The sequence below is a fragment of the Berghia stephanieae genome, chromosome 3 (assembly GCF_034508935.2).
Source record: "Berghia stephanieae isolate SIO BIC M18660-M18661 chromosome 3, UCSD_Bste_1.3, whole genome shotgun sequence".
Lineage (NCBI taxonomy): Eukaryota > Metazoa > Mollusca > Gastropoda > Nudibranchia > Aeolidiidae > Berghia > Berghia stephanieae.
In genome coordinates this window covers 61,695,715-61,707,003 of record NC_088362.1, presented here as the reverse complement: position 1 = coordinate 61,707,003, position 11,289 = coordinate 61,695,715, and the positions used below count along the sequence as shown (strand labels likewise).

At 40.0% G+C, this 11,289-nt stretch overlaps 2 protein-coding genes and 1 long non-coding RNA gene across 3 annotated transcripts in view; 2 read left to right on the top strand and 1 right to left on the bottom strand.

Annotated features, from left to right (window-relative positions):
- LOC144968142 (uncharacterized) overlaps positions 1-1,211 on the top strand; it is a 60,509-nt gene extending 59,298 nt beyond the window's left edge. The window contains exon 6 of the mRNA XM_078906160.1: positions 1-1,211. This exon is cut by the window's left edge and continues 77 nt beyond it. Coding sequence (XP_078762286.1) covers positions 1-10 — 10 coding nt within the window. The 3' untranslated portion in view covers positions 11-1,211.
- Positions 108-9,428, top strand: LOC144969307 (uncharacterized). Its single transcript, XM_078908415.1, has 7 exons — positions 108-115; positions 277-754; positions 823-1,181; positions 1,325-3,132; positions 4,878-5,342; positions 6,960-7,018; positions 8,176-9,428. Exons 1-7 carry the CDS (start codon positions 108-110, stop codon positions 8,200-8,202), a joined length of 3,204 nt encoding a protein of 1,067 aa, XP_078764541.1. The 3' UTR covers positions 8,203-9,428.
- Positions 9,429-9,678: 250 nt separating this feature from the next.
- Positions 9,679-11,055, bottom strand: LOC144968143 (uncharacterized). Its single transcript, XR_013644534.1, has 2 exons — positions 10,823-11,055; positions 9,679-9,882 (listed from the first exon to the last, which is right to left on the bottom strand). It is a non-coding gene; the product is annotated as an uncharacterized LOC144968143 (long non-coding RNA).
- Between the last annotated feature and the right edge of the window lie 234 nt (positions 11,056-11,289).

Below are 11,289 nucleotides of genomic sequence, written 5' to 3'. Positions count from 1 at the left end.
CACCGTCTGACAAACGACAGGGCAGCAAGAAGAAAAAGAAGAAAAGAAGAGTTCTAAGAAGGAAAAATCAAAGAAACCAAGTTCTCCGAAATCGACCAAAGCACCAGATGTCCCTGTAACGTCACCTGGCCCCAGCAAATCGTCTGCAGAGGAAGATCCGGTTAAGCCAGTAGAGTCTCCAGCAACTGAAGAGACTCAAAAGCAAAAGGAAACATCAGATATCAACGAAATTGCTTCTTCCATTGTCAACGATTCTATCAACATTGCTCGTGAGAGATACATCTCAGAGCAGGATACGACGGAAGAAAATATCTCAGCTTCCAATCAAAACTCACAACCAGAGGACCTCTCGGGTGTCGGCCTTGATGTTTCTCTGACTCCAGTTGTCGATGTCATCGAATCTCCAAGACCTACTCCAGAAAACGAATCTACTCCTACGTCATCAATTGAAGCGTCACCACCAGAGGTGGAAGATGACACGATTGTACCCTCTGTAGCACCTGTCAAGGAAATGACGCCAGTTCTATTCAAAGGAGAAGATGAACACGATGATATTGAGAATGATAAAGACGATAAAAGCAGTCTGGAAGAGAAGCATGAAGAACCCATCGAAGTTCAGGTGGAGGTCGTGAAGAATGAACCCGAGGCCACGGATGAGCAGGATAAGGAGAACAAGACAGAAATCATAAATGCAGATATCCCATCAACATTCAATTTAAGCCAAGTTCCGAAAACGACAGAAGATTTAAATGAGGTAGTGGAAGACGTTATTGTTATGGAAAAAGTCGACAAAGTAAAAACACTTCCAATCCTTTATATCAGCCCTCCGAAGATGAAGTGGATGGCCTTAAAGAGGATGCAGACAATACTTGTGAAGCTGAAACAACCCAAGAAGCTGAACAAGCAGCCCAAGACAAAAATGACAAGGAACCCATTAGTGAAACTGGTTTGACTAATGTAAGCCTTGAAAACGAAGCAGCGGAAAATATCAAGACAAGTGACGATATTAAAGTTGAGGAAAGTCAGACTTCAAAGATTGATTCAAGTATGGAAAAATCAAACGAAACGGAAAATGAACCCAAAAATGACACGGATGCTACTCACACGGACACTGAAACGGATAAGAAACATAAGACAAAACATACGAAAGAACAAAGAGAAAAAGAGAAAGCAGAAAAAGAGCGATTGAAGAAACAAAAAGAAGAAGAAAAGGCTAAAGAAAAAGAACGATTGAAAGAAGAGAAACGAAGAAAGGCTGAACAAAAATCTGCAGAGAAAGTAAAACTTCGAGAAAGGGTGACCGAAAGTCAACGATTTCTCAAAGGTTCAGTGACTGGTTTAAAAAGGACAAAACAACAAAGTCACCGGGCTCCTCGTCCTCACAAGCAGACGCTGACGTCAACAATTCAGCAGGCCCGTCTGGTGCTAGCCTAGAGGCAAATTCAGATATGTCCTCCACGCAAACAGGCTCTGTTCCAAACGAATCAGCCGATTCACACCAAAACACGTCATCATCCCTCCCTGACCCGTCAGTCGGTGAATCTCTGACTGTCGACGCCAGTGTCCAACCCCTGCCCAATCTGACGTGTCCCGCCGAATCAGATCAAAACAACAGCACCCAATCGTCCCCATCAGACAGTGCTAGTCCGGAATCCAGTCCCGTTAGTCCCATATCAAATGACATTCCTTGCAGTGACCCCACCACCCCCACCTCGGATGGTGAAAAGGGTGAATCCTCCGGTGTCTTGAAAAAGATTTTATTAGGGCCTAGGCTCAGAACCGCCATTCTTAGGAAAAAGAGCAGCAGCGCGTCGGACAGCGGGTCCGAGGACAAGCGGGTTTCTCTTACGCAGCCAAAAGGAGTAGAAATGATGGATGTAACGCCTCCACCTCGAAAGCTACGGCCGCGCAAGCCGGTGGAGCAATATTCTCCAGTGACGGTTGGAGCTCATAATCCGTTAAGGAACCCGTCACCCCTCCCTGAACACAATGATAATGACTCTTTACCTGTTGATTCTGAGTTAGATATTTCTTGTCAGGATTCCTTGCCAAAGACACAAGACAACACGACGGACGAGCAAGTGTCTTCGAGTGTTGTTACTAATAATGCCTCTAATAATGTTGTAAATGATAATGATATTTCATCACAGTCAACACATGATCACCCTTCCATTAATAACGAGCCAAATACAGAGATTTCAAATATTACAACTGAAAATCTTGACGATTCTTCGCCAATATCATCGTCTGAATCACAGTCAGAAAGTGCGATAACTGATGAAGTGTCAGAACAAGTCATAGAAAAAATAAACACTCAAACAGTGTCCTTAGATATGACACAGCCCTCAATAGACAATGCAATATCTTCAGAAGAAAATAGAGAAGAAATTGTTGAATCTGTTTGTAATGAATTGAAATCTGAGATTAATCAAAGTGAAAGCGCTGAAGATGAGTCTTCAGTTAGAAAAGATTGTGACAACGCCGAGACCAAAGATTACGATGATGCTGAAGATGTACAGATACAATCACCAACTTTGGTTTCCACGGCACGCATCGTACTTCGATCAACGAGTGTTGGAGACAATGAACAAGTACCTCCTACACTTGAGGTAAACAAATCCTCTTCAGAAAGTCAAGCGGAAGTCTTTGACTCAACACCAGTTCCGGTAGAAGAACAGGAAACAGAAATTCCATCGCCAGTATTAGTAGAAGAAGAGGAAGATTGCAAAGGATCTATTAAAGAAATTGCTGATGTGAATAAAGATAATATATCTGAAAATGTTGAAGAGAATAAAAATGATGAAATTCTTGATGCTCCTGAAAAACCGGAAGTAATGGTTTGTGTACTTAATAAGCTTGAAGAGGTCACGGTTACAGTGTCAGAAATTTCAATGAAGTCTTCGGGGGATGAAAAAAAAGAACCGGATGACGACGGAGAAGAAGAGGAATGCACACCTTCTCAATATAAGGTGGTGTGCACTGCTATGTCTGCCGACGATGAGCAACACGAGGTTCTAACGCCTTCTGCGCCTTCTGAAGAACCTGAACCCAGTGTAGACGGTAACAAGGACAATGTTGAGCTGGGAGAGGAGAAATCTGCTGATGAAGCTGCGTCCCGCGTTGAAGAGACTGGTAAGAACTGTTGCTGTTAACTTCCGTTAAATCATAATTTACATCATCATCATCATCATCATCATCATTATCATCATCGTCGTCGTCTTCGTCGTCGTCATCATCACTATGTTCTTCTTCTTCTTCTTCTTCTTCTTCTTCTTCTTCTTCTTCTTCTTCTTCTTCTTCTTCTTCTTCTTCTTCTTCTTCTTCATCTTCATCATCATCACCATTATCATCATCAACAGCCGCCAAAAAATATATTTGAACAATAGTAAAAGAGTGTTTGATGAAAACCAGAGAAATGTTCCGTCGAGCTATTTGAATGGCTTTATCGAACAAGAATCGGCCTTTAAGAAGAAGAAGAAGAAGAAGAAGAAGAAGAAGAAGAAGAAGAAGAAGAAGAAGAAGAAGAAAGAAGAAGAAGAGAAGAAGAAGAAGGAAGAAGAAGAAGAAAGAAGAAGAAGAAAAGAAGAAGAAGAAGAAGGAAGAAGAGAGAAGAAGACGAAGAAGAAGAAGGAGAAGAAGAAGAAGAAGAAGAAGAAGAAGAAGAAGAAGAAGAAGAAGAAGAAGAAGAAGAAGAAGAAGAGAATACCTGTTATTTAAAAGACATCATTTACGATTGCTGCTTTTGCCACTCCAGTTAAGAGGATGGTCGAGACATTAATTATCTGGGGTTATCAAATGAAACAGCTTCTGTCTTTTACCGTATTACTGTCGTACTATGGAAAACCTCGTTTTTGAAATTGTTACCAGAAAATTAGTTCTTCAAATATCGATCGATTTAAATGACCTTTATCTTGGCAAACACCCTCAAACCTGGGACTTCAATGATGACTTCGCGTAGTCTCAGGTTTAAGAGTTTTTGTCGACACGGGGATCATTTAAATCGATCGGCCTTTGAAGGAAGAATTTTCTGGACAAATTTTTGGAATTTTTCCAGACTATGGGAGTTAACGGGTTAAAGTTAATTATAATGATTTGTTTCATCCGCTTATAAAGTCATTGTTTTCTCGTATCCAGTACAGTCACTATATCATTTTACATGACGATATGAATTATCTCAACTCTATTTATATTAATATAAATCAATTCGCATTTCCGCTTAAATGGTATGGCACTCGCCTTTGAAGTGTAGGTCTCTTGGTCGAGTACTGCTGTTGGTTTTTTTTTCTTTGGAAAAGGCTCTTTAGCGGCTAGGTGCACATCATACACATGTGTATAGTTATATATATTCATCTATAAACTATATAGAGGTATATGATGTATACCTAGCCGCAAATAGAGTTGTCAATGTTGTAAAAAAAAAACAACTTATATTTGCGCCTTGCAGGCTTCATGTATTGTCCTGCATGTCAAGAGTTGCAGTCGGCATAGGCGCCTAATATTTTCGTTTTTACTGGCGCTGAAATGAACTAAAAGTGACTCGAGTGCAGTAAAGCTTCTAAAAATCAAACAAACAAAAATTTGTAAATAAAGCGTTTCGAGCACGTTTTGTGGATTCTTCAATTTAAAAATTCAATAAAAATCCTATAGGTAGTAAGTATGTGATTGGCTAAGCAACTCACAACATTGCCATTCGGAAATATAGCGGACCAACACACAAAACTATGTGTAACCTTGAACGTTTTTAGTCTAGTTAATACAGTTTAGTGAGAATTACTTATAAACCCGGATGGCAAAAAGCAATAACAAAGACATGAGTGACGTAATCTTCATTCTATCTATAGCCTGCTCATATTTATTTGTCTTTATTTTGTGTCCAGAAACTCAAACTGACAATGCCCAAGACGAGGCATCAGACTCCAGTACGGATAACAACGACGGTGCTCCTTCAACCTCTTCCTCCTCTGATCACTGGGAAAGTCAAAAACTGGACATCCAGCTGGACGACTCCGCCATCGAAATGGACAAGGAAAGTCCTCTTGCAGACACCCAAAGCCCCGTGTCCATTGATTGCAGTAGCAGCGTCACCAGTAGCATCAAACACGAGGATGAAGGCGTGAACAGCGACAACAGCAGCGACAGCAACGATACCGGAAGTGACAATGTTGAGAAGGGTGACGACAGCAACAGCAAACCGGACTCCTCCTCCTCAGACACGATCGAGGCGTACTTGAAGCTGCAACAGCACGAAGATGTGAAGAACGTATCGCCCAAGAACCACTTGGTAGATGAATGTGGTTTGTTGGAGACTGAAGACTTTAAGGTCCGGCGGTCTGAAAATGGCGGTACGTATACACACGCATACACACTTTTAGATATAGATATAAATAAATAGAATTTCTTTTATTCATCCCATTGGGGAAATTGGTCTCTAGGGCTTATTTCAAGGGAAGACTGGAATGACCAAGGCGTCAGCCGCAGTGCAGCCAGCCGGAGTTGTCGTACCAGTAAGGTCGCGGGTTCGAGCCCCCCATCGCCGCCGCGAAGTTTTTATTCTCTATTATTGTCTTCTGACACTTTCCTACTCACTTCATTTCTTGTTATTACCAACATAAGTGCCTGCTCCACTCACTTTTCTGAATTAACAGTTTTATACTTTGTTACAATCATTGTCTTTTTAAAAAACGTGTCAGATAATAAATAGTGATATCCAGTCTTTCCTTCTTACCCGAAAGGTACCGAGTTCGATCACCCACCGCTGCTATGTGTGGTCTAGAGCAAGCCACTTCGCCTTAACTCAATTTGCGGCGCTGCAGTGCGGCTGACGCCTAGGTTATTCCTGATAAACGGAATCGAGCGGACCCCTGTTTCCTGTTTCGTAGATCAAAGAGAGAGGGAATGGGGATACCCCTCTGATGCGCATAATGGACGGCGCCCCCGTTTCAAGCCGAAAAAAGTCCCGGCAACCCTTGTACGCAGAATCCCTGACTAGTCTAGAGCTACACATACGAGATGGAAGTCGGTTTGGACGAATTCAATCCCTCGTGGGGGCGGGGACGTAACCTCATCTAAGCTTGGTGAGAAGTTGCCAGGCTTTGATACCAGAAAGAGGAGACACTGGGTGACTGCGAATCGGCTTCGGTCGAGGAGCTGCCTCACGGCCAGTGCGCTTCATCGGTGGGGTCTTACTACCTGTCCAACATGTACTCGCTGTGGGCAAGAACCTGAGACGGCAGAGCATTTAATCGAACGGTGTGTTGTGACGATGCTACCCGGCGGGTTTGCGACGGTGCACGAATGCGGACCGGACTTTGCTGATTGGGTCGATCGTCATAACATAGTAGTGTGAAACCATAAGAGGCTGCTGCCTGTTTCGTATAATTTATGAATGACGCATACTATTATTATTATTATGCTATGTATGCATCTCTCCATTCATTCATCTTTTCCATTCACGACAAAAGTCACGCCCACACATACTACTTTGTCGTTGAAAAAAAAACGTTTTAAAATTTTGGCCAGAAAACTCGTTTTCAAATATCGATCGATTAAAATTACCCTCATCTTGCCAAAAACGCTCAAAACTGGGACACCAGAGAAGCTTTTCTTAAAGTCCAAATGTATTCGATAAATTTTGACAAGATAAGGGTAGTTCTAATCAATCAATATTTGAATGACGAGTTTTCTGGGCAAAATTTTTTAACGTGTTATTTCAGAGTACGACCTTATTATCATTCCATGCTTTAATCATCTCCATGAATAGGCTTCCTAAGTCGTGACGTAATCCTGCGCAGCAACGCATGGCAACAAACCGGCTGGCTCTAAACAGTCGAGAAAAATGGCTGACACGAACCCTATTTCCATCACCGCCCTTATGAAATACTTCTCCAATGAGCATAAAAGTATCTCGCGAGTTGAAAATCATCATCAGTCAGGTCATGTTTTGACTTTCACTTACTCAGATGGCTTGATGTTCGGCAAAGTTCAAGCCAGCATGAAGAATAAAGAGTATTCTGTGAAGGTAAGTCATTTCGTCTTCTCATTCTCACTCTCAAAATCCCACATCTCCGTACAACTACTGTTGGACAATAATCAGTTTACTTTGAGTTTAGGCAGATTTAGTATATCCAATGGAAAGATTTAACTGTTTACTTTCGATTTCAGTTAGGGAGAGAGAGAGGGAGTCATTGAATTATTGTGTTTTTATCTTATGGACCACGGACTTTGAGTCTTTGAGGTCTTAGTCTTGCTTCGCTAATTTTCGTTGCTATTGACTATAGTCAACTACATACTATTTAGTATCGTGTTGTAACCTTTATTATAATACTCATATGAGCATCACAATCACCAATCACGCTAGACATTTTATCATACTTCATGTGGGGCAGCGTGGATCAGCGGTACGGTTTTTGCTTCGTACCCGAAAGGTACCGAGTTCGTTCACCCGCCGCTGCACTGTGTGGCCTTGAGCAAGTCACCTCGCCCTAGCTCAATTTGCGGCCCTGTACCGCGGTTATTCCAGTCTTCCCTGGGAATAGACCCAAGAGATAAATTTCCTCTATGGGCTGAATAAAGGATTTATTTAGACCAGTGTTAGTCTCGGTAAACTAAACTTCCTATTGGGTTAAGGTGTAATGTAAATGTTGCTGCTTGAAACTCGAAGAAATCAATAACATTGTGAAATTGAATGTGAACTTCAATTTAATATACGAAAACAGATAAAATGGACGTTTAGGGTTTCCCCCTTATCAACAAAGCAAGATGAATGAAAGAATCACTTTATTTGTTTTGTTTTTTAATTGAGTTTTTATACAGCGTAATATCCACTAAATGTGCTCAAAGTGCTTTACAAGGGGTCCCTGGCCAACAGCAACATTTAACATGTAAGACGGGACATGATGCCTGTTGGGCGATATTACAATTTTTTCGGACAGAGACAACGCTGTTAACGGCCAGGTACTCATTTGACACCTGAGTACGGTGAGAGATTGTGAGTAAAGAGCCTTCTCCAAGGACTCAACTATGCGCCGAGCGAGGCCCAAACCCAGGACCTTCTGATCTGAAAGCGAGTGTCATACCACAAGACCACAACAGACGTTTTATTAGTTTGTTTGTTTTTTGCCTATTGAGCATGGTCGCAGCTCTAAATTTGAATCTTTTATTCTTTTACTTCCACAGATCTATCTTGATGATGCCTTGGGTTGATTCAGTCCAAAACTAATTTGTGTGGTTTTATTTAACAATGTTAATGACATTGAACATACATTGATACAACAATGCCATAATTTGTCATGTTTATCATGTAAAATCATGTATGGACCTACAAAACCATTATTTTGAATGGTGATTTGATGATGATGAACAAAATATGTGTGTTGTACAATATAAATGGCAAAGCTAACAAAATGCAGTCTCCTTAATAAGAGGAGACTGGGGATTGACAAGTGCTGCAACAAATTGAAAAATAATATCAGATGTTTCTCTTAACATGGTTGGAATATATGAGAGGATGTTAACATTTTTCAGTCTTTCATTCGCCCTCTCAACATGAATTCTACATGAAGCAATTTCTTTTGTTAATAAAATCTCATTTTCAGTAAATTTATTATGTAAAAAGGGAGGGATATTTACAGTTACTCCTTGAGGTAAAATATCTTGAATCAGGATGGGGTTTTACCTTTATTACCTTTATCTGCTAAAATTAAATCTCCAGGGCTTAAAATTAAAAGTTTTAGTAATCCACAATTTTGTACAATGACCTTATCCGAGACAGACCCTGGATCATGTTTAGAAATAAAATTTATCACACCATTTGGCCTCAGACCAACAAGAGCTTTAACAGAATTCATGGACCTATAAGAAGAATAAGTTAACCGTTGTTTATCTATTTCTTTAGGAATAGCAATTTGGTCATATGTACAATCAATGATCATTCTGCAATTTGGAAATCTTAAAAATGATGATGGAGCTGATAGTTTATTTTTATGTCTAGAAGGGCATGTAACCTTCATAACATTTTCAAAGAGAAGCTTATGGCTTATGTAAAACATAATAAAAGTTTGTATAATATTTGTTATAGTACTTTCACTAACGCTAAACAATTGTGAAATATGAAGGTTAGCGTAGTTCTGTCTAAGTTTCATAAGTGTAATAATGAAAATTTGGTCTTTTAATGCAACTGTCTCTTCCTGAACTTCCCATCCGCTATAATAAATAATGTTACCTCTAAAGCACTCAACATATTGAACAATAATATTAAATATTTTAAAACAATGTACACCTGTCTCCATTCGAAGAACTTTTTCTGTAAGGCTTGAAACAGTGTAAGTGCGTTGAATCTAACTTAGTTGGGTGTTTTAAAGCTAGCTATTTCCTTATTTTTGTCTGTAATTTCTTGTTCTTGAATTAAATTTGTTGTTCTATTTAAAATATCCTCACTTGTTCTACAATCTGTTTTTTTTTTTAAAGATGGAATCCTGTGATGATGGTGACGAGAGTTGAGATGATGATGAGGGAGAAGATACTGATGATGATGATGAGGAGGAAAATAATGATGATGAGGAATCTGTTTTTTTTTAAAGGTGGGACTTTGTGATGATGATGAAGAGAGTTGAGCAGATGATGATGATGATGATGATGATGATGATGATGATGATGATGGTGGTGGTGGTGGTGGTGGTGGTGGTGGTGGACTTCTTGATGTTGGTGCCAATTGAGATGGGATGGGAATTCCTTGTGTCACTTTTCTTTTCTTTCTTTCTGGCTCTGGTGGAAACAATTTATTTTTATTTCTGTCAAACCATTCAGGGAGGTTGGCTTTGTCACCATCTCTGAAGTGACAAGAACACACTCTTGATGATGATGTTGGATCTTTTGTCCTTTCTCCTGAAATGAAAAGATTTTTTAAAAAAACAATAATTCTGTTGGGCATATTGGGTATATTATTTAATTTGATAAGTACTTTGTTTTAGACTATCTTGTTTGACACCAGCTCAATGCATGATAAATCAAAGGTGTGCAAGAGACTAGGTTACTGGTGGGTCTCTCGCCTGTCTTTTATGAAATCGCACATTCAGCAAAATGTCGCACTTCCTCATTACTTCTTTTGATGATTTTGACTAGGTATATATAAAAATATGAATTCTTAAATTTACACAGTTAAAGTTGATCTTGGGGTTGAGTGTGGCAAGACTGGCGTTTTCTCTTTATTTCAGTCAGTACTGTACTGGACAGTGCGGTGATGGAAACTTTGGAGTGTCAACAATCGGGCACAGGTAAAGGAGAGAGGTCCCTGCCGCCATCTTGCTTTGTTCACACAGAGTTGCCACCTCGGCTGTCGGGGAGGGGAGGCATGGCAGAGAATCAGAGAAACTTTCCAAAAAAAAGAGGAAAGTATGTGTGTTTGTGTGTGTGTGTGTGTGTGAGAGAGAGAGAGAGAGAGATATCTGCGTGAGGGGAGGGGGGGGGGGGGGGAGGTTGCGTTATTTTATTTATTTATTTTCATTTTGCCATAAAGGTATCGAGTTTAAAGTAAGATTTAACAAATATTTTCTTCTCTTTCTTCTTGTTCTCCTTTTAAAAAAATTATCACTTATCAGTAGAACTTAACTCTCATTCAGTTTATCAGCCTTACTTTAACATCAAAACGATTGAGATATCATTTTTGCTTCAACTTCAATAAAAACCTAGTTTGGAATGTATTTTTATTTATAATTTCGTGCAATTGTACACTTTAATCATAAAATATAGGTCTACGTAAGCTAGAACTTGACCTAGATCTGGACTACGAACTCTATCAAATGTTCGACGAGGCGTGCGTGCTTACCTGACTAAAGTGATCCACTTTTTCTTCAATTTTTTGTCTGCCTGTCCATTTGGAAATCTGTAAAACTTGCAGGAGTGACTCTCTGACTGGTGTAGACAATCTGTTACAAAACACTGGACCATATTTAAGATAAAAATTGTTTTTTGAGCGATTTTCCAATTATTCCTTGCCCGGACCAAGCACGGATTTTTTTTTTTGTTTAGAGCCAGCCGATTCGTTGCTAGGCGGACGTGACGTCAGACTGTGGAATCCTATTGGTGAGCTCCTTTAGAAGGCTCATACTCATAGGGTTCTTATAGGGTACTAAACCTGTGTAAGCTCCTCTTAGACAATAGGATAACACGGTAGGAGGTCAGAAATGTCACCATTGGAAGGTCGTGAAACTAGCACTATCATTATAATGTAAAAAAAAAAAAAAAGTAAGGGAGCGGGATGACCGAGTGGAGAAAGCATTGTTCTGACACCTG

What these genes read in the sequence shown, in the direction of transcription:
- LOC144969307 (XM_078908415.1), top strand. An exon ending in CGACAGAAGATTTAAATGAG is followed by an intron (nt 755 to 822) that starts GTAGTGGAAGAC and finishes CCTTTATATCAG; the next exon opens with CCCTCCGAAGATGAAGTGGA. An exon ending in GTCCCGCGTTGAAGAGACTG is followed by an intron (nt 3,133 to 4,877) that starts GTAAGAACTGTT and finishes TTTTGTGTCCAG; the next exon opens with AAACTCAAACTGACAATGCC.